Consider the following 25,717-nt stretch of genomic DNA (forward strand, 5'->3'; position numbering starts at 1 on the left):
GTTCAGGGAAAGAGAATTTCAGGTGAGAGTGCATCAAATATAAAGCCATTTAGGTGGGTAAGAACTTGAAACTTTGGGAGTAGGAAGAATGTCATTGGTTCAAGTGGTGTGTGAATGGGAAATGAAGAAAGCTGGAGACGGATCCTTAGGTATTTGTAAGAGAACTGAAGTTTTGATTTTATTTTGACTATTTAGAAAGTTAAGGATATAATTTAGAAAAGGAGGTGACAGGAAATCACCCACATATAATAAAATCATGTGGCTACTGTGTAGGTAATGGAGGGATGTGATTTTCAAGACTAAAAAGTAAAAATCCTCTCCATCTGTTAATCTCCCAGTGGTAATCACTTATAAAAGATTGGTTTATAAAAACTCTGACTGAAGTATTGTTCTTTCCACCTTGACCTTTCATTAATTGTTCTGTCATCTATTCTCAGTTGTTTTGTTGAATTTGTAGATGTATTTACTTTTGTTATATAGTATTTTAAACCAAAAATATATGTACCATAGATTAAATTGTGAAGTGTAGTAATAAAATCAACACCTGTGAACTCATCATCAAACTTAGGAAATAGAGTATTTGCCATATGTTTTTCCCTTCTTGAAACTTCTCCCTAAGCAATCCCTGTATCTCCCTACCAGAGACAATCTACTAACCTTTGTTTGTCATTTTCATGACTTATTCTAAAAATTTCTTCACCTCTCCAAAAGATGTTAATTACTTCACCTAAAATATTTCTTTTTTTTTTTATTTTTTTTTTAAATTTTTTATTCCTTTATTTCTCATGTGTTCCCCATCCTGAACCCTCCTCCCTCCCCATACCATCCCTCTGGGTCGTCCCAGTGCACCAGCCCCAAGCATCCAGCATCGTGCATTGAACCTGGACTGGCATCTCGTTTCATACATGACATTTCACATGTTTCAATGCCATTCTCCCAAATCTTCCCACCCTCTCCCTCTCCCACAGAGTCCATAAGCCTGTTCTATACATCAGTGTCTCTTTTGCTGTCTCGTATACAGGGTTATCGTTACCATCTTTCTAAATTCCATATATATGCGTTAGTATACTGTATTGGTGTTTTTCCTTCTGGCTTACTTCACTCTGTATAATAGGCTCCAGTTTCATCCACCTCATTAGAACTGATTCAAATGAATTCTTTTTAATGGCTGAGTAATACTCCATTGTGTATATGTACCACTGCTTTCTTATCCATTCATCTGCTGATGGACATCTAGGTTGCTTCCATGTCCTGGCTATTATAAACAGTGCTGCGATGAACATTGGGGTACACGTGTCTCTTTCCCTTCTGGTTTCCTCAGTGTGTATGCCCAGCAGTGGGATTGCTGGATCATAAGGCAGTTCTATTTCCAGTTTTTTAAGGAATCTCCACACTGTTCTCCATTCAGAGCAGAAAAAGAAATAAAAGGAATCCAAATTGGAAAAGAAGAAGTAAAACTCTCACTATTTGCAGATGACATGATCCTCTACATAGAAAACCCTAAAGACTCCACCAGAAAATTACTAGAACTAATCAATGATTATAGTAAAGTTGCAGGATATAAAATCAACACACAGAAATCCCTTGCATTCCTATACACTAATAATGAGAAAACAGAAAGGGAAATTAAGGAAACAATTCCATTCACCATTGCAACGAAAAGAATAAAATACTTAGGAATATATCTACCTAAAGAAGCTAAAGACCTATATATAGAAAACTATAAAACACTGGTGAAAGAAATCAAAGAGGACACTAATAGATGGAGAAATATACAGTGTTCATGGATTGGAAGAATCAATATAGTGAAAATGAGTATACTACCCAAAGCAATTTATAGATTCAATGCAATCCCTATCAAGCTACCAACAGTATTCTTCACAGAGCTAGAACAAATAATTTCACAATTTGTATGGAAATACAAAAAACCTCGAATAGCCAAAGCGATCTTGAGAAAGAAGAATGGAACTGGAGGAATCAACCTACCTGACTTCAGGCTCTACTACAAAGCCACAGTTATCAAGACAGTATGGTACTGGCACAAAGACAGAAATATAGATCAATGGAACAAAATAGAAAGCCCAGAGATAAATTCACACACATATGGACACCTTATCTTTGACAAAGGAGGCAAGAATATACAATGGATTAAAGACAATCTCTTTAACAAGTGGTGCTGGGAAATCTGGTCAACCACTTGTAAAAGAATGAAACTAGAACACTTTCTAACACCATATACAAAAATATTTCTTTAAAATGATATCTTATTGTGTGTAATCTTCTGTGACTTGCTTTCTTCATTGGCATATTCTAAAGCTTGTCCTGGTACTTTCCATGAACACTTAAGTATAAGCTTAATGCTACATATTATATATTTTTCTCTGCTTGCAATACTTTACCCTTTTCTCCTTTTACAATTATTATTTGATATAGTATAATAAGTTATAATCTCCTAAATCAGGAGCCAAATGATTGAAGTCAAGTATTGGTTATACCACTTATTAGGTCTGTGATATTGTACATGTTAACCTCTAAACCTCAATTTTGTAATGAATAAGCGAGTACATACCTCAGGGAATTCTTGGGAGATTTCAGTGAGTGAATACATGAAAAACACATGAGAGAACCTAGAAGAATTAATTGAAATATTTGTTATATTTATAATATATATTTTATATACACACACAATAATTATTATATATCAGGTACCATTTCAGGTGAACAAAAAAGGACAGAATTTTTATTTTACTTTTTTCTTTTGGCTGCCTCATGCGGCCAATGGAATCTTAGTTCCCTGACCAGGAAATGAACCTGGACCCTCAGCAGTGAAAGCGTGTATTCCTAACCATTCAACCACCAGGAAACTCCCAAACTTTCTGTTTTTCTAGAGCCTCAAACCTATATGCAGACATTGGACATTACTGTTTGGACATTAAATATAAATATAATAAATAACTATATTATAATAATATGTTGTATGTAGAAAATGGTAAAGCTATGAGGGCAAAAAGTTGCAGAGTTGGGTGCATGAAATACAACTTCTATATAGGATGATCAAGTTAGGTCTCTTTAAGGAGAAAGTATTTGAGCAAAGATAGAGATGTAAGAGTTATCCATACCCATATCTGGGGGAAGAGTACTCCATGCAGAAGAAATAATCATACAAAACCGAAGGCAGAAGCATGCTTGGCTTGTTATGTAAGAGCAGGGGAACAGGTGTGGCAAGCCCAGGTTGAGAGACTAATGCTGCTGCTGCTAAGTCACTTCAGTCGTGTCCGACTCTGTGTGACCCCATGGACGGCAGCCCACCAGGCTCCCCGTCCCTGGGACTCTCCAGGCAAGAACACTGGAGTGGGTTGCCATTTCCTTCTCCAATGCATGAAAGTGAAAAGTGAAAGCAAAGTCGCTCAGTCATGTGTGACCCTCAGCGACCCCATGGACTGCAGCCCACCAGGCTCCTCCATCCATGGGATTTTCCAGGCAAGAGTACTGGAGTGGGGTGCCATTGCCTTCGAGAGAGAGAGAGAGAGACTAATAGAAGATAATAATAATAGAAGATAATGGGGCCAGCTCAATAAATGTCACCTAAAAATAGGCAGGGAGGCCTGGTGTGCTGCTATTCATGAGGTCGCAAAGAGTCGGACGCGACTGAACTGAACTGAAAAATAGGCAGGCTTCCCAGGTGGCTCAATGGTAAAGAATTTGCCTGTTAATGCAGAAGGCACAGGAGACATGGGTGGGCAAGAGCCTCTGGAGGAAGGAAATGACAACCCACTCCCTATTCGTGCCTGGAAAATTCCATGGACAGAGGAGCCTGGCAGGCTACAGCCCATGGAGTCACAGAGTCAGACACAATTGAGCACACATGCAAAAATGGCCATAATTCCATCAACTCTCAGTTGAGATGTCACTTCTTCACTGCAGTGTTCTCAGATTTACTTGGTTCAGTTCAGTCGTTCAGTCGTGTCCAACTCTTTGTGACCCCATGAATCACAGCACACCAGGCCTCCCTGTACATCACCACCTCCCAGAGTTCACTCAAACGCACATCCATCTAATTGGTGATGCCATCCAGCCATCTCATCCTCTGTTGTCCCCTTCTCCTCCTGTACGCAATCCCTCCAAGCATCAGAGTCTTTTCCAATGAGTCAACTCTTCGCATGAGGTGGCCAAAGTACTGGAGTTTCAGCTTCAGCATCATTCCCTCCAAAGAAATCCCAGGGCTGATCTTCAGAATGGACTGGTTGGATCTCCTTGCAGTCCTAGGGACTCTCAAGAGTCTTCTCCAACACCACAGTTCAAAAGCATCAATTCTTCAGTACTCAGCTTTCTTCACAGTCTGACTCTCACATACATACATGACCACTGGAAAAACCATAGGCTTGATTAGACGGGACATTTCTTGGCAAAGTAATGTTTCTGCTTTTCAATATGCTATCTAGTTTGGTCATACTTTCCTTCCAAGGAGTAAGTGTCTTTTCATTTCATGGATGCAATCACAATCTGCAGTGATTGGAGCCCCCCCCCAAAAAAGTCTGACACTGTTTCCATGTTTCCCCATCTATTTCCCATGAAGTGATGGGACCAGATGCCATGATATTCGTTTTCTGAATGTTGAGCTTTAAGCCAACTTTTTCACTCTCCTCTTTCACTTTCATCAAGAGGCTTTTTAGTTCCACTTCACTTTCTGCCATAAGGGTGGTGTCATCTGCATATCTGAAGTTTTTGATATTTCTCCTGGCAGTCTTGATTCCAGCTTGTGCTTCTTCCAGCCCAGCATTTCTCATGATATACTCTGCATATAAATTAAATAAGCTGGGTGACAATATACAACCTTGACGTACTCCTTTTCCTATTTGGAACCAGTCTGTTGTTCCATGTCCAGTTGTAACTATTGCTTCCTAACCTGCATATAGGTTTCTCAAGAGGCAGGTCAGGTGGTCTGGTATTCCCATCTCTTTCAGAATTTTCCACAGTTTATTGTGATCCACACAGTCAAAGGCTTTGGCATAGTCAATAAAGCAGAAATAGATGTTTTTCTGGAACTCTCTTGCTTTTTCCATATCCAGCAGATGTTGGCAATTTGATCTTTGGTTCCTCTGCCTTTTCTAAAACCAGCTTGAACATCTGGAAGTTCACAGTTCATGTATTGCTGAAGCCTGACTTGGAGAATTTTGAGCATTACTTTACTAGTGTGTGAGATGAGTGCAATTGTGTGGTAGTTTGAGCATTCTTTGGCATTGCCTTTCTTTGGGATTGGAAGGAACACTGACCTTTTCCAGTCCAGTGGCCACTGCTGAGTTTTCCAAATTTGCTGGCATATTGAGTGCAGCACTTTCACAGCATCATCTTTCAGGTTTTGAAATAGCTCCACTGGAATTCCATCACCTCCACTGCCTTTGTTCATAGTGATGCTTTCTAAGGCCCACTTGACTTCACATTTCAGGATGTCTGGCTCTAGGTGAGTGATCATACCATCGTATGGTATGAAGTCATGATCTTGGTCATGAAGATCTTTTTTGTACAGTTCTTCTATGTATTCTTGCCACCTCTTCTTAATATCTTCTGCTTCTGTTAGGTCCATACCATTTCTGTCCTTTATTGATCCCATTTTTGCTGAAATGTTCCCTTGGTATCTCTAATTTTCTTGAAGAGATCTTTAGTCTTTCCCATTCTGTTGTTTTCCTCTATTTCTTTGCATTGATCACTGAGGAAGGCTTTCTTATCTCTTCTTGCTATTCTTTGGAACTCTGCATTCAGATGCTTATATTTTTCCTTTTTCCTTTGCTTTTCATTTCAAAGCTATTTGTAAGGCCTCCCCAGACAGCCATTTTGCTTTTTTGCATTTATTTTCCATGGGGATGATCTTGATCCCTGTCTCCTGTACAATGTCACGAACCTCAGTCCATAGTTCATCAGGCACTCTTCTAGGCCCTTAAATCTATTTCTCACTTCCACTGTATAATCATAAGGGATTTGATTTAGGTCATACCTGAATGGTCTACTGGTTTTCCCTACTTTCTTCAATTTAAGTCTGAATTTGGCAATAAGGAGCTCATGATCTGAGCCACAGTCAGCTCCCAGTCTTGTTTTTGCTGACTGTATAGAGATTCTCCCTCTTTGGCTGCAAAGAATATAATCAATCTGATTTCAGTGTTGACCATCTTGTGATGTCCATGTGTAGAGTCTTCTCTTGTGTTGTTGGAAGAGGGTGTTTGCTATGACCAGTGCGTTCTCTTGACAAAACTCTATTAGTCTTTGCCCTGCTTCATTCCATATTCCAAGGCCCAATTTGCCTGTTACTCCAGGTGTTTCTTGACTTCCTACTTTTGCATTCCAGTCCCCTATAATGAAAAGGACATCTTTTTTGGGTGTTAGTTTTAAAAGGTCTTGTAGGTCTTTATAAAACCGTTCAACTTCAGCTTCTTCAGCGTTACTGGTTGGGGCATAGACTTGGATTACTGTGATATTCAATGGTTTGCCTTGGAAACGAACAGAGATCATTCTGTCGTTTTTGAGATTGCATTCAAGTACTGCATTTCGGACTCCTTTGTTGACCATGATGGCTACTCCATTTCTTCTAAGGGATTCCTGCCTGCAGTAGTAGATATAATGGTCATCTGAGTTAAATTCACCCATTCCAGTCCATTTTAGTTCGCTGATTCCTAGAATGTCGACATTCACTCTTGCCATCTCCTGTTTGACCACTTCCAATTTGCCTTGATTCATGGACCTGACATTCCAGGTTCCTATGCAATATGGCTCTTTACAGCATCGGACCTTGCTTCTATCACCAGTCACATCCAGAACTGAGTATTGTGTTTACTTTGGCTCCATCCCTTCATTCTTTCTGGAGTTATTTCTCCACTGATCTCCAGTAGCATATTGGTTTCAGTATTCCTAGACAAGGACATATTCTTTTGTTATGTGCACTTAAAAATTATTTTAATTGTGTATCATAACAGATATTAACAAAACCACACAAAATTTAAGTGTATGGCACTTTGATTTATCCTTCCCCAGATCAATTATTAGAATATTGGCAGTAACTTAGAAACCCTTTGAATGCTTCTTAATCAGTCATCTCAAGACATAATCACTATCTTAACAGTAGCTTTTCTTTTGCATGTATTTGATACTTATCCACATGAAATCATCCAGTACATATTCTTTTATGTTTTCCTTCTTTCCTTGGGCATTATGTTGCTGCAGGTGACTCTGTTGCTCTTTTGTTTTCATTACTCTGTGTGTTCAGTCCATTCAGTCATGTCCGATCTTTGTGACTTCATGGACTGTTGCCCACAAGGCTCATCTGTCAATGGGATTCTCTAGGCAAGAATACTGGAATGGGTTCCCATACCTTCCTCCAGGGGATCTTCCCAACTGCCAGATTGAACCTGTGTCTGCCTGCATTTCCTGCCTTACAAGCGAATTTTTTACCCACTGAGCCGCCTGGGAAACCCTTCATCACCATACATTATTCTATGATTTATGTGTCCATCATACCATTGATAGGCATTGAATTGTTCACAGTTTTCAGCTATAATTAGTAATGCTTCTGTAGAGATTTATGGACATATTGTACTTTTGCATTTATTTTGTTAATTTATATGTGATTAATCTGTCATGTATTAGTCTAACATCTCCATGAAGGCAAAGATGTTTGTGTTTGCCTTTCCCCTTTGTATTTTTTACATTAAAGAGGCCAATTAATATGTTTATAGTTAATTAGCCAATAAAACAAATGTGAGAAATTGATTCCAAGTATTTCAGTTTGAATTTTGAAGTATTCTTCAATAGAAAAATTTTTTATGTGTCAGGTTTAATGCATCAGTTTTCTTATTGTATTTTATTATTTTTGCTTTTTTTGTATGTGTAATATGTGTATTTTCTGATCTATATAACAAAATAGTATTTCCAAAGGATAAACATGACCCAATGTTCATAAAACCAATCGTCTAATATTTGAGGATTAGGTACTCCTATTATTTGAGTTCAGATATATTTGGAATATAACCCTTTTGTGAGCCTTGGTTTCACCATTAGTACTAGTTAATACTAGTTAGTATTATAACTTTTTCATCCTTGGAAAAGCTTCTTAAAATATTTTGTTTCCTGTTCACAAGACTGTTATTTCTTTTTTGATCCCTAACTCTAATAAAGTAACTAAACAGTAAACCAGAAAAAGTCTCCCCCCAGAGTGGAAAAATCTTTCTTGAATTATCAGACACTTAAAAAATTGAATTTGAGAATTTATATAATGATGTAAGAATTTCAGTTCTCTATAAAACTTCCTACTATATGGAAATGAATAAAGATCAATTGAATTCCTTTGTTTCCTTCAAAAGATAGAGAAGTCAAGATAGTATGTAACCTGTAAAATTACATTGCTCTTCTTACAAAATGTATCGAAAATGTTAAGTTTCAGTTCAGTTCAGTCGCTCAGTCATGTGTGACTCTTCGCGACCCCATGAATCGCAGCACACCAGGCCTCCCTGTCCATCACCAACTCCTGGAGTTCATTCAGACTCACGTCCATCACGTCAGTGATGCCAACCAGCCATCTCATCCTCTGTCGTCCCCTTCTCCTCCTGCCCCCAATCCCTCCCAGCATCAGAGTCTTTTCCAATGAGTCAACTCTTCGCATGAGTTGGCCAAAGTACTGGAGTTTCAGCTTCAGCATCATTCCCTCCAAAGAAATCCCAGGGCTGATCTCCTTCAGAATGGACTGGTTGGATCTCCTTGCAGTCCAAGGGACTCTCAAGAGTCTTCTCCAACACCACAGTTCAAAAGCATCAATTCTTCGGCACTCAGCCTTCTTCACAGTCCAACTCTCACATCCATACATGACCACGGGAAAAACCATAGCCTTGACTAGACGGACTTTTGTTGGCAAAGTAATGTCTCTGCTTTTGAATATGATATCTAGGTTGGTCATAACTTTCCTTCCAAGGAGTAAGTGTCTTTTAATTTCATGGCTGCAGTCACCATCTGCAGTGATTTTGGAGCTCAAAAAAATAAAGTCTGACACTTTTTCCACTGTTTCCCCATCTATTTCCCATGAAGTGATGGGACCAGATGTCATGATCTTTGTTTTCTGAATGTTGAGCTTTAAGCCAACTTTTTCACTCTCCTCTTTCACTTTCATCAAGAGGCTTTTTAGTTCCACTTCACTTTCTGCCATAAGGGTGGTGTCATCTGCATATCTGAAGTTTTTGATATTTCTCCCAGCAATCTTGACTCCAGCTTGTGCTTCTTGTGATCTACACAGTCAAAGGCTTTGGCATAGTCAATAAAGCAGAAATAGATGTTTTTCTGGAACTCTCTTGCTTTTTCCATGATCCAGCAGATGTTGGCAATTTGATCTCTGGTTCCTCTGCCTTTTCTAAAACCAGCTTGAACATCAGGAAGTTCACGGTTCACATATTGCAGAAGCCTGGCTTGGAGAATTTTGAGCATTACTTTACTAGTGTGTGAGATGATTGCAATTGTGCGGTAGTTTGAGCATTCTTTGGCATTGCCTTTCTTTGGGATTGGAATGAAAACTGACCTCTTCCAGTCCTGTGGCCACTGCTGAGTTTTCCAAATTTAGTAGCATGTTAATAATACTTGTTCTTTTCATCCCAAACTATTTCTTCTTATAAAATTCTGAATTAAGTAAAATTTTTGTTACTAAAGCTTTAATGCACATTTAAATATTACATTCCCATAAAATTACAGTGTAAATAATTTTTTTTACCTTAGAAATTGAAATTACTAAATTCTATCTAGAGTACACTTCTATGTATCTTCATATGTATTTTCCATGTATCTATACATGTATCATATGTATCTTTTATATTGGCATATCATATTACATTTGGGGCTTCCTTGGTGGCTCAATTGGTAAAGAATCCTCCTGCTATGCAGGAGACTGCCTGCAATACAGGAGACACAGGTTTGATCCCTGGGTCAGAAGAAGGAAATGGCAACCCACTCCAGTGTTCTTGCCTGGAAAATTCTATGAACATAGGAGCCTGGTGGGCACAGTCCATAAAGTTGTGAAGCATCAGACACAACTGACCTACTAAACCACCACCATTACATTTATTTTAAATAGTTATAATGACTTCTGGCATACGCATTTAAGAATACACTTAATAAGAACCAATGATTATCATTAATTTAGTTCCTGATGTTCTCATGCTCCTGTACTACAAGCATGTGTAAGCTGTGTATTTGCCAGATGCCAGAAATAAAAGCCTCATATAAGCCTATATTACAGAAATAAAATAAAAGAGTGACTTGTGCAAAGGTTCACTGTATAGTGATTTTATTTCCTTTTTCCTTTTTCTTCATCCAGAGCCGAATTCGTAGAATGTGGAATGATACGGTCCGAAAGCAGTCAGAGTCTTCCTTCATTACTGGAGATATAAACAGTTCAGCGTCACTCAACAGAGGTAATTAGAAATAATTTTTCATATTTATTCTTTTTGTGATTACTTTAAGAAGTTCCTAAATACATTTCTTTATTTGCAACTTCTGGACTTTGTTCCATGTGATAGGAATATTGCAAATATATAAAATGTGGTTGAGTGTAGCAGTGTATTCCATTATTCATAAGGCTTCTTTTCTCAATCCTGAATTTTCAGATCTTTTTTGAAAGTAAGTTAAAAAGTGAGAAATTTCTTTCTCTAATCATCTGCCACTGCTGTAAACTGGTGAGTTGTCAGGCCTCATTGGAAGCTGTGAAAATGGGCAATTATGTGGCTATATAGTCTGCTAAGCATCATAGAGTTTCACATTGTCCCAGGTATAGAGCAATTTCTTAGTCTTTGTGGAAGTAAAATTATACTGTCTAATATACTTAAGGCAACCTGTGTATTTGTGGAAAAATCCTGTCTAATCTTAATATCAGTAAGATGTGTTCAGATAATATTGGATATTTAAAGATACAGAAGGAAAAACCCACTATATGTAAATTTTATACATATATGTATATAATAATTCTTTCGGTGTGTATATGCTTCTGGTTAAAATTTTTCTGGAATATCATTTAGATTTTAAAAACGGTGTTCCCTTAACTACTATTTTGTTTGTGCTTGATCTTTCTTATTCCCTCTGTCTCTCTCCCTCTCACTTTCTCCCGCTCCTCCCCTTCCCCATCATAAGTGTATGTGTGAGTGTGTGAGAGATTAAAATTAAATTGACTAAAAGAAAAAAAAAATTAAATTGACTGCAGTAAAAATGGGTAGAAACAATGTTTGTGCAGAGCTGGGGTACACTACAGTCTGTGCTGGGAGATCTTTGGAACATAGTTTTATCTCGGGGATGGTGCTGGCATGAGCACATTTTAATCAGACTGTCCTAAAAGAGACATTTTTTGATGCACTCATTCGGTGGTTATTTTCATGACTTTTTTATGATCAATATTGTTATTTTTATTAGCTCCAAACTAGAATTGTTTGCTTTAAACCTGCTTCTGTCTACTTTTTGTTACATCAAATGCTACTTAGAAACAACTAATTCACTAATTATGGCTTATGATTAAGAATGATTCAAATACTGGTGTTCTTGATTACTTTTAGTCAAATAAGTTGCATCTTGTTTATATAAAAGAAGTTATAAAAAATAGTGTCTAAGTTAAATTTGATTTAGGGATTCATCCATGTTGTATAAATCTTGATTGACTTCCATGCTTATATGTGTGGTAGTGATAAAGTAACTATAACCTAGTGATGATATTAAATTTTCTACAACACTTTTGCTTAAGTAGAATGGTGAGTGCAAATATTCTTGCAAATATGAAGAAAATACATTAAAATAAAACAATTACCTTCTTGTATTTTTTTTCAGTTTATTTTACATAGTATCTCACAAGTGTTCTCTTTTTAAGTTTACTTTTATGATTAGTTTTATGAAAATTTAAATATGAATACTCTTAACTCTTTGACACACTTTCTAAATCAGAGCAAATATATTGTCTACACATCCCTCCAAAGTTTAGGAAATAAATTGCTTTCATAGTGACAGATTTTCTTTTTACTTTAAATAATATATAGAAATAATACATTGAAAATGTATGGCGGATTCATTTTGATATTTGGCAAAACTAATACAATTTGTAAAGTTTAAAAATAAAACAAAATTAAAAAAAAAAGAAAATGTATAGTATGCTCCTTTAAGAAAACTATTCTTTTATTCAAAGCTATTCTTATTAATAAGATTTTTTGTTAGTATCTTGCATCTAATGATCACAGAAAGCATAGAATGTATTATTTAAACAAAAGATGAGGTTTGATTGTAATAATGCAGCATTTATTTGCTTACTGTGAAGACAGAGAACATGTAAACTACTTGGCTTACCATTGTGATCTAGATTTATATTGACATGAAAGCATGTAGCTTTATTAAAAATTATTTTAAATGAATAATTTTTATGACCTTGATTTTAAGGTCAATTGCACTATGTAAGATTGCTTTGCTCTTTTTAGTTCCTTCTCAGAAATTTCATCAACTTGGAATATGTGCTATGTATGACTAGGTCAATTTAAAATATATTTAAAGAAAATAATAATATTTTATATTGTCTGATTATATATTAAATCTGTTTTTTAAAATCTTTAGTTTTAAAGGATACTTCTTAAAGTTATTGAAGAAAGCATACAAAATTTCTTGTGATACCCAGTAAGTTATTTGATGATGACTTTGGGGAGAGGGTAAAACTGACTTTATGGTTTGTTTGAAGTATGCCTATGCAGTGATCTTTTCCTTCAGGATATATATTCTTCCTTTCACTCAGTGACTTTAATGGGGAGACATCATAGTGATCTTCCTGATCTCCTGTATTAATTTCCTAGTCCCCCGAGTCAGAAACTCCTCATTTTGTTCTCATCTCATTATTTTTTATCTTAGATGAGTGCAGTACTTTAAAATTTTATTTCTTCATATAGTATCTCTGAAGCTAGTCTTTAACTTCCTTCTTTAATCTTGTCTTGTTCCCCAGGGTCCTATCTTCCCTGCATTCAGGCGTGTGTATCATATTTAGGTAGGTGGCATATAAGATTCACCCTTCCAGATAAACACTTCAGTCACCTCAGCACATAATTATTTACATCTATGTATTCAAAAGATTATATTCTCTATTATTAAAATAAAAATGTTAGGCACTACATCTTTACATCTTCATATATTCTAACTTCCCATTCATTCTTAGTTTCTTACAGTTATAAGTTTTTAATTTCCAACTTCATTTTCCTTTCTTTCTAAATTAGATATTTTAAATCTCTTATGTTTGTCTTTAGAGTGCTTCTGACCTTTGAAAACTACAAGAAGTTGTCTAAAAATTAGTCTTATTTTCAATTCAGGATTTCTTTTCTATTCATACCACTGTCCAATTCATTTAAAGAAAATTATCTTAAATTTCTGTATGTCTTATAATCTGTTCTTCCAAATAAGAACCATTATTATCATCTTTGGGATTCATTAAGAATAGAAGATCTACCATGCGGTGAATAAATCCTTCTCAATGGTTTATATTTTTTCAAATTATCTCTAATGTTGGTTCTTGAACAAACTAGTTATATCCTATGTATCAGATTATTTGTCTAGAATCCCCAATGTGATAAATTTGATTACCATTGGGATTGTACTCCTTGGAATCAAGCAAGACTTTGGAAGATTTATTGATAATTTTCAAATTTATGAAATCATTCTTAGACATTCTCTTGGGGATTTTGTTATTTGGTCACCTCATCTCTTTAAAAGCTTTCATTACATTGTCCTTGGAATATCTATATTTTGAAGATGTTTTCCAAGTGTTCAGTATACATTTTCAGACATTTTTCTTCTGATGACTTGTTTGCCACAATGCTACACACTCATACAAATCCAGAATTTCATGAAACCAATTCCCCAAATCCCAGAACTAACATCAAGTTAACTTCACCCATGCCTCTGTATACACATGGAGAAGGAGCTTTTTGAGAGCCCTGAGGTGATGGTTGTTTACAGAGAGTTTCAGAGAAAGCTAACTCTGATCAAGCCATGTTTCACAAACCCCACAGGACAGTTTGTTCCTTTGTTCATTTAAATATATACAATTTGCATATACCGTGAAGTCATCCTCAGTTCTCAAGCTGCTCCCAGGACAATGGAACGCTAATTCAAATTTTTGGTAGCTCAGAACTCCTGATAGTAGTAGAAACAATTTGTAGCTAAGGTTAGGTTTCCCACCTGTATCCCCTACCCAGTCTCTACTGGCCAAACTGAATTCTGAGTATTTAGATTAGCAAACTTGAGTTTGATCCAAATATGTAGCATTTGATGAGAAATTCTCTGGTAGTTCAGTTATAATAATTGTTACATGTTTCCACTCTTTTTGTAGATATATATAGAAATTGTGATATTTTCTGAAATGAGATCTTATTAGGCTCTATCATCATGAATAATATTTACAGCTTTCATTTTCTTTTTAATAGTTGAATTGACATCAGAAATTTCAACTTAGAAACAAGGTTTGGTAGGTAGCTGCTACCAATATGTCTGAATTATCAAAAGGTGCCTCCCCGCCTCCCAGCTGTGGACTGCAAAAATGTGCCCCATTTGAGTGGGAGAACCACCAAAAAGGCATTTGTCCTGGAACAATGACTTGGCTAGTACTGTGAATTTTATTTTCCCTTACTTCCCATTCTCCATCCCATCAACATCCCACACAATGTAGATTTTTCTTCATGCAGATATGACCAGTAAAGCTGTATTTATGTAAGCCAAGTTTAAGTGTTATGTGGCAGAAGACTGTCTAATCTGTAGCTGTATTTTACATAGCAGCTTTGATTATGAAGTGTTAACCTAGGAACTTTCAGTAAATTGCTGAACTTTTCAGTGTCTTTGCAGTACAGATATAAATAGTACCCACTTCAGAGGGACCTTGAAAGGATCGAGTTAATATATCATAGTTGCTTACAACATGCCAGGAACATAATAAGTACTATTATTATTATTGTATTCACAAGTTTATTAATATTTTCTAACAACTGAAAACTGATTCTTGCCAATGCTCTCAAGTAATCAGATATTAAAATTCATCATTCATTGCAAAGGTTTCTTTTACTTTGTAGTTTCTAGTAATAGGTGGGAGGAATGAAGTAATTACCTGAATGTCAAGTAAAAGAAATAATTTACCTAGTATGGTGCTTCCCTTGACACTAACAAAAGGAAATAAACTAATAAAACTGAATTGTCTCTTTTGAATTAGAAATTAAATGCAAATTACACCTATGTAGTTGCATTTTCTATTTTTGATTTGTATCTATATTTTAGCATGGAGGAAATAAATGTAAAATATTTTTTCTCCCTACCTTAGATAGTATAAACAAGCACAACCTTCTCTTTCCTCCAAGCCCTCCTGTGCTTCAGAGGCTTCGAGACACTAGCTCAATGTAGACCGGTCCTCTAGATAACCAGATACATAGCAGAGTAGGAATATGACTTGTTCCCTTTTTAAATTCATGTCTTCTCAGAACCTATATTGTCTTTCCCAGGAAATCGGTCATTGGGACAGATGAAACTTCACAAGAAATCACTGGCTGTCTCCTTAAAATTTAGGCTACTAAACATATTTTATTTTTATATTTTTAAGAAAAATGCAAATGAAAAATATAAGTGGTCTTTCACTGTAATTAATGATTCATATATATTAAAACTACTAGGGTGAATACTCAAACTCATTCATCACCTTATTAATGTCAGTAAGTATAATTTGGCTTACATGCATATGATATGTCTTATTGCCCCCAAAGCCTTGCTGTTTTGAAGGATTATAAAATCATTGGCTGTAAATATTAACCAGATTCTATTATAATTTGATATCTATTTGTGAAATTTGTAGACACCGTTAATTATATGCCTAAGAGAACTTGCATAGCTAACAGATCAGACTGGGCTATATAACAAATTACTTTGTTATGAATAAGTATTATGATGACATGAGTGCAAATGCAGTAAGTATCCTATGCATGGACACATTTTATATTTGAGATTCACCATTTTATTTATATCTAGTATTTTTCACTTTTATATTTGTGATTGTTAATGAGGCAACAGTGATTTCTGTGTTTCTTTTCCTTTCTATGTGTCTTCAATATTCCGAAAGTATATGGTAAAATAAGAGTATCTCCTGTTTTAGGAAAATCAGTTCAATACACAAAAGCAAAATGGATACAGATTTTAAAAGTGAAATATTGCATCAAATAGATAATGTAACAATGCTACTAATAACCTGATTCCTTGATTCCTCAAGGAAGACCAAGTAACTTTCAGAATGAACTTTCCATTGCAATATGAGATATATTAAATATTGATCTCTAGTCAGTCTGGGGCATATGTTCTTGCTATAAATTGTTAGCAGGAACTGAAAAAGAAAAACCTTTAAAATGCTTGCCCAGTGAGTCCTGCTTATGTTTTGCTCTTAACTTTGTCCGTTTGTTAGGAATCCTTGAAATCATCCAGGCTGTTGCAGCCAACTGTACAATAGTAAAAATGGCGTTATTACTATTGTTATTATTATTATAATTTTTAAAGATCTCTTCACAAAGAGGGTTATTTATGTAGAGTAGATTTCTTATTTTTATAGAATATGATCTTTCTCCCTTTATATTTAATTTGTAGTTAGCAGTATCCCATACTGCTTTGTTATAAACCAAACAAGCCACAGTGAGATACCTTGATAACTTCTAAATATGGTGCTATAGAACATTTCCAATTAGTTTTAAAATACTACTATTTTGTGTAAGTTGCTGAGGATGTAATTTTTTTATTTTAGAGAACAGAATCTTTTTTGAGAACTAAATATGAATACTCCAACTTATCTTCAGAAATTACTAGTGTTCTTTTCTCTGCTAGAACACAATATGCTCCTTTTTAGCCTTCATAAATTTGAAATTTCTCCATTATTGTGTGTAACTGTCATTTTCTTATTGTACACTGTTCACTATTTATTATCCATTATCTTTATATCGATGAAGAACTTGGGTTTCTTGGTAACTTGTCCAAAATCATGTGGTTAATAAAGTACAAAATCTAAATTCCAAACAAGGTCTTTCTGACCAGAGAGCCCTACTTACAGCAATAAAAATTATCATTATTTTCTTATGATGACAACTTTTCAGGAAGCTTACTGAAGATTAGAATTAGAGATCTTTTCCAAGAATGTATTTCAGAATGATTTTTATTACCTTGTATGGAAATAAGTTGTTCTTAAAGCACAGTTATTCACATCTTTATTTCTTAATTGCCTTGATATAATATTCATTTCCTTTCACTTTATTTTGTTCTAAGCACAGTTCTTTAGTATGGATTCATTCATCCTACTCACTTAGGGAAACTGTAAGATATTGTGAGTAAATTGGGAGATGGATTGACAATACCATTTTTTTACAAAATGATTTGATATTGAATATGCAGAATTACTAACTGTTTAACTATATGTTTAAATATAACTGCAGGACTTAGGTTGCAAGAATTTATGATCATTCTTTTTCCTGGAAGTTCTCAAATACCCAAAATATCAAGAAATTTTATTAGTAGAATCCTTTTCTCTTTTATTTTTAATTTCTTGTGTTTCAGTAAAAGGATGAATATTTTGATTAGAGAAAAGATTATGTTAAAAAAAAGCTTGTAAATAGCTTCTGCCTATAATAATTTAGTAATAGAACCAAAGATATAACTTTTCCACATCTCTATATTCCTGAATTTGATGTTCCTTGAACTGTGTTCTCTCAGAGGGCAGTATAATAATACTGAGAAAAAAATTGAAAATTTATTTGAGTTGATTTCAATTAGGCAGTGTTAATGTTGTAAGTTAAACTTATTAGTTTCATGTGCTAATTTCAAGTTGAAAAAAATCTATGAAACATCTTCTAATTCAAAATCTAAAAACAAAACAAGACTGAACCTCTCATCTGGAAAAATGGTCCTACTATATTATAAACATAAAAGTTGTAATGGCATAAATGCAATATATAATATCCAAAGTTAATTGAGTCATCACTTGTTCAGATTTTTTCTAAGAAATAGATTATATTAATTTATATCTGCTATTCTGAAAGTGAATAGAAGCTAGTTCATTTACATGGAAAATTAAAATGTGGAAATAGGATATATTTTTAGCATAAATAAAGTCTTATTAGGAAAAAAAAATACTTAAATTGTCATTGCCAATAATTCTGTAGTATCCAAAAGCCCCTGTTTATTGCATAGTGAATCTTTCATTTTATATAGTTCAACCTTATATACAACATGCCATTTAAAAGTAAGTATTTATGTGATAGGCACTCCTTTGATCTTGTAATAGGCTTTCCTTATAACTTATTATTATAAAGGATGTGGGTTCTTCAAAAACCAAAACAAGTTACCCATCACATTCATAGAGTAATTTACAACCCCAGAAAATCACTGGAGAACCAAGATAGGTTTAAGATGATATTACAGATTGAAGGAAGAGAGTTAGTCTTGATGTAGGAAAATAGAAACAATATGTTTCCTGAAATAGCCTCAATCTAAAAACAGAGCTGAGCTGATTATGATTATATGAGAAAATAAGTTTTCTCTGAAAAACATTATCAAGAATCTCTGTATTCATAGACACGTTGTTTTAATTCGTGTCTACTTTTCTCTATATACTTTTTAAATAATGTTTCCAAATTTAAAATTCAAACTTTAGCTGGTATAGGCTTCCCCTTGTGGCTCAGACAGTAAAAAATCTGCCTGCAATACAGGAAACCTGAGTTTGATCCCTGGGTTGGGAAGATTCCCTGGAGAAGGGAATAGCAGCCCACTTCAGTATTCTTGCCTGGAGAATTCCATGGACAAAGGAGTCTGGCAGACTACAGTCCATGGGGTCTCAAAGAGTTGGATATGACTGAGCAACTAACACTAACTTTCACAGACTTTCTGCATGTGAGTTTGGATAATTTGCACACTATAAGTATGCCAATATAGGGCAAAAAAATCTATGAAAAGTTATATTTTCTTCAAATTGGTATTTTAGGTTGTTTAATTATTATATTTTCCTTTGTTCTAAAATTTGTTTCATTCAGCAAAAAATCACAAGAAGTTTGTGATTTACAAATGAATATAACTGTGGGAATAACTACATACCACATTCTATACACTACATTCTTACTAAAAAGAAATGTGATTTACTGCTTTTTTACCTGTGGTTAAGCACTTTGGGCCTATTATATTTGGGCTCAGTATTCTTGTTTTTGAGTACTATGCCAAAGTATTCAAAATGTCTAAGTTAAAAGCATACAGAAATATATGGCTCTGACCACAAAAGATGAGTTTTAGAGATGAATGACTGAGTAGTATAGGTTCATCATTTCTACTTGCAGAGCATCCACCTCCTATTTTGTGAAGCAAAGACTCACCAAGAATTCTGATTTCCAACCCTGCCACCATTGACTTGAGTAGTCAAAAAACATAAGATCTCTGAGAAAGCTTGCTTTCAGCTAATTATGTAAAAAACAACAATGAATACCTAATGGCATAAGTTTCTTCAATAAAGTACAACCAGGTTGTGTTGCATTGCAGAGCAAAAAAAAAAAAAAAATATATATATATATATATATATACACACACACATATATATACACATACATAAAATAATAACTTAAAGCTTTTAGAAGAAAATATATTTTAGATTTTAGATTAAAGGAGTTCTTAAAAATAAAATAACAAACATAAACTACAAGAAAAAGATAATATTCTCAGCTCAAAATTTAAACAGTACTCAAAAAAGGTGAGCTACTAGAAGGAGATGTAAACAGTACATGTAACAACAAAATGTTAATGCCTACATTGCAATGAATGTCTTCAAATTAATATATAAAATTCAACAGTCTAATATGTATGTGGGAAAAAGATATGAATCGGCAATTCTCAGAATAAAGAACACTTACAATCAACAAATATATGAAAAATTACTCCATCTCTCTAGTATTCAGGAAAATGCAAAGTATAAGGGTAGTATGATATATTTCATACTCTATCAAATTGGCAAAATGTCAGCCAAACAATACTAAATCCTGGCAAAAATTTAAGAAATATGGACTACTTGTGAAAGTGTGCATTGATACACATGTATTTGAAAAAACGGAAAATGTGGGCAACATATGACCCAGTAATTTTACTTCTAAGTATGTATTGTAGAAAAACTCATGTATCTGGACAAGAAGACATGTTTAAAGCCAATTAGCACAAAATAAGGGAAAAGAGAACAGGTAAAATCTAGGCCTCCTGACTCTAAAGCTCTGAATTTACATATTAAAATAGAGGCAACACCTCTACATTCAGAATATTCCATTTTATACTGAACTAACAATAATCCAGTCTTTACTCTGGAGACAACATGTCGTTGAAATCCATATTAATAGATTTCCAGTGAATGAATTAGCTATTAAAAGAAACTGAAGTATCTCTCAACCATTTGAAAGAAATTTAATAGGCAGGTTGATTAAAATTTAATAGCAAACTTGTTGGCTATTAAAAGTGCATAGTGTGATAAATCAAGATGTCAGCTCTTCAATTTATGACTTTGGGAAAAAGTGATGAACGAGCTTTTGAGTTTCAATAAAACATCTCTTCTTTGACACTTTGTAATTTAATTAATTGTTTGAATAAAAACAGTGGAAAATATAAAGATATGGTTTCTATGGTTTTAAAATTTGTATCACTTTTAAGGACACCATGCAGATTATTTTACTTATATCATTATAAAAATCTTGTTCTTAATATGTCTGTCTCTATTTTATAAAGTAGCCCTTTAAAATTGATTTAATCATTGCTAGCACTTTCAGTAGATTACATTTGTGTACTGATATTGTTTTGTTACACAAAAAAGCAGAAAAGTAGGAAACAAAATATTTCAAATAGAAACTGCCTATTGAATCAGTTCTCCATAGTTCTAGAGGTCTCTTTTATCTACTTTTATTTGTTATATAAATTAATATGTGAATATGAAAAATAAACTAACCGAATTTACAGAAAAGCATATGATGAAAAAGTAATACACTACTATAAGGTTGCTAATAAAATTTTGTTGAAACGTATTTTTGGAGAAGATGCTAAAATATGTTTGAAAGTCATTGACTTAAATATATTTAAGAAAAACTACCAGAGTAATTTTGGCCACCTGATGTGAAGAGCTGACTCATTTGAAAAGACCCTGATGTTGGGAAAGATTGAATGCAGGAGAAGAAGGAGATGACAGAGGAAGAGATGATTAGATGGCATCACCGACTCAATGGACATGAGGGGTCTGGGTAAACTCCTGGAGTTGGTGATGGACAGGGAGGCCTGGCGTGCTGCAGTTCATGGGGTTGCAAAGAGTCGGACACGACTGAGCAACAGAACTGATAGCTACTGATACTGACCAGAGTCATGTGTGACCTTGAATAAATCATGAATGTCTCTGAACCTGTGTTTCTTTACATATAGTGTGATGATGGTCAGTTCAGTTCAGTTCAGTCACTCAGTCATGTCCAACTCTTAGCGACCCCATGAACTGCAGCACGCCAGGCCTCCCAGTCCATCACCAACTCCTGGTGTCCACCCAAACCCATGTCCATCGAGTCAGTGATGCCATCCAACCATCTCATCCTCTGTCATCCCCTTCTCCTCCTGCCCTCAATCTTTCCCAGCATCAGGGTCTTTTCAAATGAGTCAGTTCTTTGCATCAGGTGGCCAAAGTATTGCAGTTTCAGCTTCAACATCAGTCCCTCCAATGAACACCCAGGATTGATCTCCTTTAGGATGGACTGGTTGGATCTCCTTGCAGTGGAAGGGACTCTCAAGAGTCTTCTCTAACACCACAGTTCAAAAAAGATTTAGATAATGTTAAAATCTCATTCCATTGTAAATTCTTGGTTATAACCTTTTTTCCATTGTTACATTGCCATTGATTAGGTGATATTTACATATGTAAGGTATACTTTGGATATTTCTGAATCATTTCTTCCAGATTTCTTGTTTATTTTAGGTCCCTTGTTAAAGAAAAAGACATGTTTTTTTTTTCCTGTATACCACTTTTCTTAAATATTTAAAAAGGAAGTAAAATCCACAGTACTTGCATTCTTGTATGAGCACAGTTGAGCACACAAACATACACCTATTTTGCGTTTAATTTTCACAACTTTGTAGAGACCATTTCCTGCTGAAAGAGTCCTTGCTTTACACTGCAATTAGTATTCTAAATTTCTATAGAAAATACATTATTGGTGAAACTTTTTATTTATACAAAATGAAGTCTCTGCTGTGGGACAGTATTATTATCTGAAGACAAAAGCACAAAGACATCACTCAGGCGTAACTCTGCTTTGTGTAAAACTATGACTTATATGCACTGGTCAATATATATAATGAAAATGACATCATAGAAGACAAAACAAAACTATGCCAAACCAAAGGAGAGAGAACGATGAGGGAATTGAATGGAGGATGAGGTATATTAAGCAGGGAGGAATCATCTGGGTAAAGCTATTTTATTGAATAAACCAAACAGAACATTTACTATGCTGTATATTTATACATAAGAATTTGAAAATTGATGTATATTGATATGTGACTAATAGAGAATGTTTGTATTCAATTGGTTCATTGAATCACCACAGTCTTAAATTATACAATTTTGTCCATTTAATATGATCAGTGTGAATGTAAGTGCACTTTTTTTTAATGAAGTGTGAGGGGCGAAGGAGAGTGATAGTTCTAGTTATTTTAAGAGCTTTTCAGTATACTTTTGTTAGCCTGCTGTCAAGAAGAAACGTTGTTTGAATTATGTTTCTGAATCATATAATATAGATTCAAGTGATATCCAACTGTGATCTTGTTTCAGATCTGTTCTTTCCTTCACAATTTCAAAGCAGGTGAATCTGCCTTAGATTTTCAGTCCTCAATTACAGGTATCACATTGAACTAGCCTAGGCAGTGCTGTCATTCAGGGCCTCCCAGTGTCAGAACACATAGTTTAGTTTCCTAAGGAAAGAAATGTAGCAGGTTTGCAGTAAAAGACTACACATTTGAAAAGAATATACTCATTATTCCATTCAAACTTTACTCATTCAAAAACTTTTATATCAACCTCAATATTTAGATTTTTTTTTTAAAAAAAACCTCTTCTTAAAATGACTACCTTTGATTTTACACTTAGTCTTTTTCAGTAGCACAGGGTCTGACAAAAAACTGTCAGAAAAACCTCTAAGTTTTCAGTGTGGAATATGAAAATCCTATTTTGTTTTCTATCATGCTTTTACCAAAAGTAAAGATTTTGTGCTTAGTCCTCTGTTGACAGCCTTCTTAATGAGCCATGTATGTTGAAATTCAATACTAATTCCTTTCCTATGGTTTTATTAAAGAGCAACCCCTTGTTTCTGATAGCAAATAATCAAGTTTGACTAGACTGTAGTCAGGATGTAATGAGTCAAAGAATTAAAGAACAGCTATTTTTACATAGCCGCCTTAAACTGTTTTACCCTATTTAAGTTTTTTGAGTCATAGCAGTCTGTTCTGTTTTTTTCCCCTCTAATTATTATCTGCAGTTAATATTCAGGTAGCATTTACTATTTACAAATAATTATATGAATATTGTCTTTGCTTTAATAATTTCAGTATTTCATGGCAGGCAGTGCTGTTTCCCCACCCCCCTCTAATTATTATCTGCAGTCAATATTCAGGTAGCATTTACCATTTCCAAATAATTATATGAATATTTATCTTTGCTTTAATAGTTTCAGTATTATGGTCATCAGTGTAGTATTGGAAGGAAAATAATCACAGTAGATGGCGAAATAGGTGGAGAAACAGTGGAAACAGTGGCTGACTTAATTTTTTGGGCTGCAGAATCGCTGCAGATGGTGATTGCAGCCATGAAATTAAAAGATGCTTACTCCTTGGAAGGAAAGTTATGACCAACCTAGACAGCATATTAGAAGGCAGAGACATTACTTTGTCAACAAAGGTCCGGCTAGTCAAGGCTATGGTTTTTCCAGTAGTCATGTATGGATGTAAGAGTTGGACTATAAAAAAAGCTGAGCGCTAAAGAATTGATACTTTTAAACTGTGGTGTTGGAGAAGACTCTTGAGAGTCCCTTGGACTGCAAGGAGATCCAACCAGTCCATTCTAAAGGAGATCAGTCCTGGGTGTTCATTGGAAGGACTGATGTTGAAGCTGAAACTCCAATGTTTTGGCCACCTGATGTGAAGAGCTGACTCATTTGAAAAGACACTGATGGTGGGAAAGATTGAAGGCAGGAAGAGAAGGGGATGACAGAGGATGAGATGGTTGGATGACATAACCGATTCAATGGACATGAGTTTGGGTAAACTCCAGGAGTTGGTGATGGACAGGGAGGCCTGGCGTGCTGCAGTTCATGGGGTTGCAAAGAGTGGGACACGGCTGAGTGACTGAACTGAAATCACAGTAGGAATTATACAAATCACACTCTTAAAAATTTTAATCAAAGTATAAAACTACTTAGAGTTGAAAAAAAATGATTTTGTTTTAGTTTTCATCTTTTCACAATGTCATGGATTTCACATAAGTTTTTTCTTTAATTAAGGAAATATTTATTTATCTCTTAACAACTATCCTAGACATGAGATACAGAGCAGTGAAAAAAACCCTATGTATTCTCTGTTTTCTGGGGTTTACATTACAGTGAAATTAGCACATGAACAGGATTTTCCCATACATAGTGTTATAACTATCTTCCTCTCCACCTCCCACTATCAATTTATTTCTATCTTCAAACTGACTAACCAGTAGGCTTAACATTTTAGTGGCAAATTAGTGACAGATGGTCTGTAAACTTTGATCTTCTTGGAAGTCTTCAGCAATTTCACAGTTATTAGAAGGGGAGTTTACAAATCAGTAGCTATTTGGAGGGAAAGGGAAAAGACAGGTTGGACAGAACCTTGGAAAACAGTATCAGAATTCAAAGTGACCCAATTAAATTGGAGAAGCAGCCAGAAGCAAACAGAACAGACTTGGGCAAAAGACAAATGAAATGCGGTGCAGCTACAGAGAAAAGACATAGGCATAACTGTGCACATAAAAGATGAAGGAAGATAGATTCTGTGCAGGTGTTTAGATAAAAGATTGGGCATTAGCAACAAGCAGAGTTTTTTAGTACAGCCAGTGCTATCTTTCATAACTTAAATGCCTAAATGTGAAATTGTTAGTCCCTCAGTCATGCCTGATTCTCTGTGACCCCATGGACTGTAGCCCTCCAGATTCCTCTGTCCATGGGATTCTCCAGGCAAGAATACTGAAGTGGGTTTCCATTTGCTTCTCCAGGGGATCTTCACAACCCAGGGATTGAACTTGGGTCTTTTCTCATCGCAGGCAGATTCTTTACCACAGAGCCACCAGGGAAGCCCAAAGATAGGCATCACATTCTAGGAAAATTGCACTTGTTTGGCACGCCAACAGGAAACATGGCCTTTTGAGATTACAACAGCTATGAGTGTCCATGAAAAGGTATTAACTTCTTACACAAGGTGAATCGAATGAAGCATAATTGTTGAGTTATTCAGATATCTCCCTCAAAATTTCAAACTAGCAAACTCATAGAGCTTATCCAAAACCTTATAGCCTTTGCAAAACATTGATCACCAAACTGCACATCCTGCTCTGTAGTTCCTATAACTGAGCCCATACTTCTTATAACTCTTCGGTTTC

The 25,717-nt window shown here is 35.0% G+C and overlaps 1 protein-coding gene across 16 annotated transcripts in view; it reads left to right on the plus strand.

The window, feature by feature from the left end:
* ADGRL3 (adhesion G protein-coupled receptor L3) overlaps nucleotides 1–25,717 on the plus strand; it is a 959,208-nt gene that overhangs the window by 914,475 nt on the left and 19,016 nt on the right. For all 16 annotated transcript variants that reach the window (XM_061420294.1, XM_061420290.1, XM_061420278.1 and 13 more), the window contains one exon: nucleotides 10,343–10,439. In XM_061420294.1, coding sequence (XP_061276278.1) covers nucleotides 10,343–10,439 — 97 coding nt within the window. The remainder of the gene's footprint in view (nucleotides 1–10,342; nucleotides 10,440–25,717) is intronic.

Source organism: Bos javanicus, chromosome 6, assembly GCF_032452875.1.
Source record: "Bos javanicus breed banteng chromosome 6, ARS-OSU_banteng_1.0, whole genome shotgun sequence".
Lineage (NCBI taxonomy): Eukaryota > Metazoa > Chordata > Mammalia > Artiodactyla > Bovidae > Bos > Bos javanicus.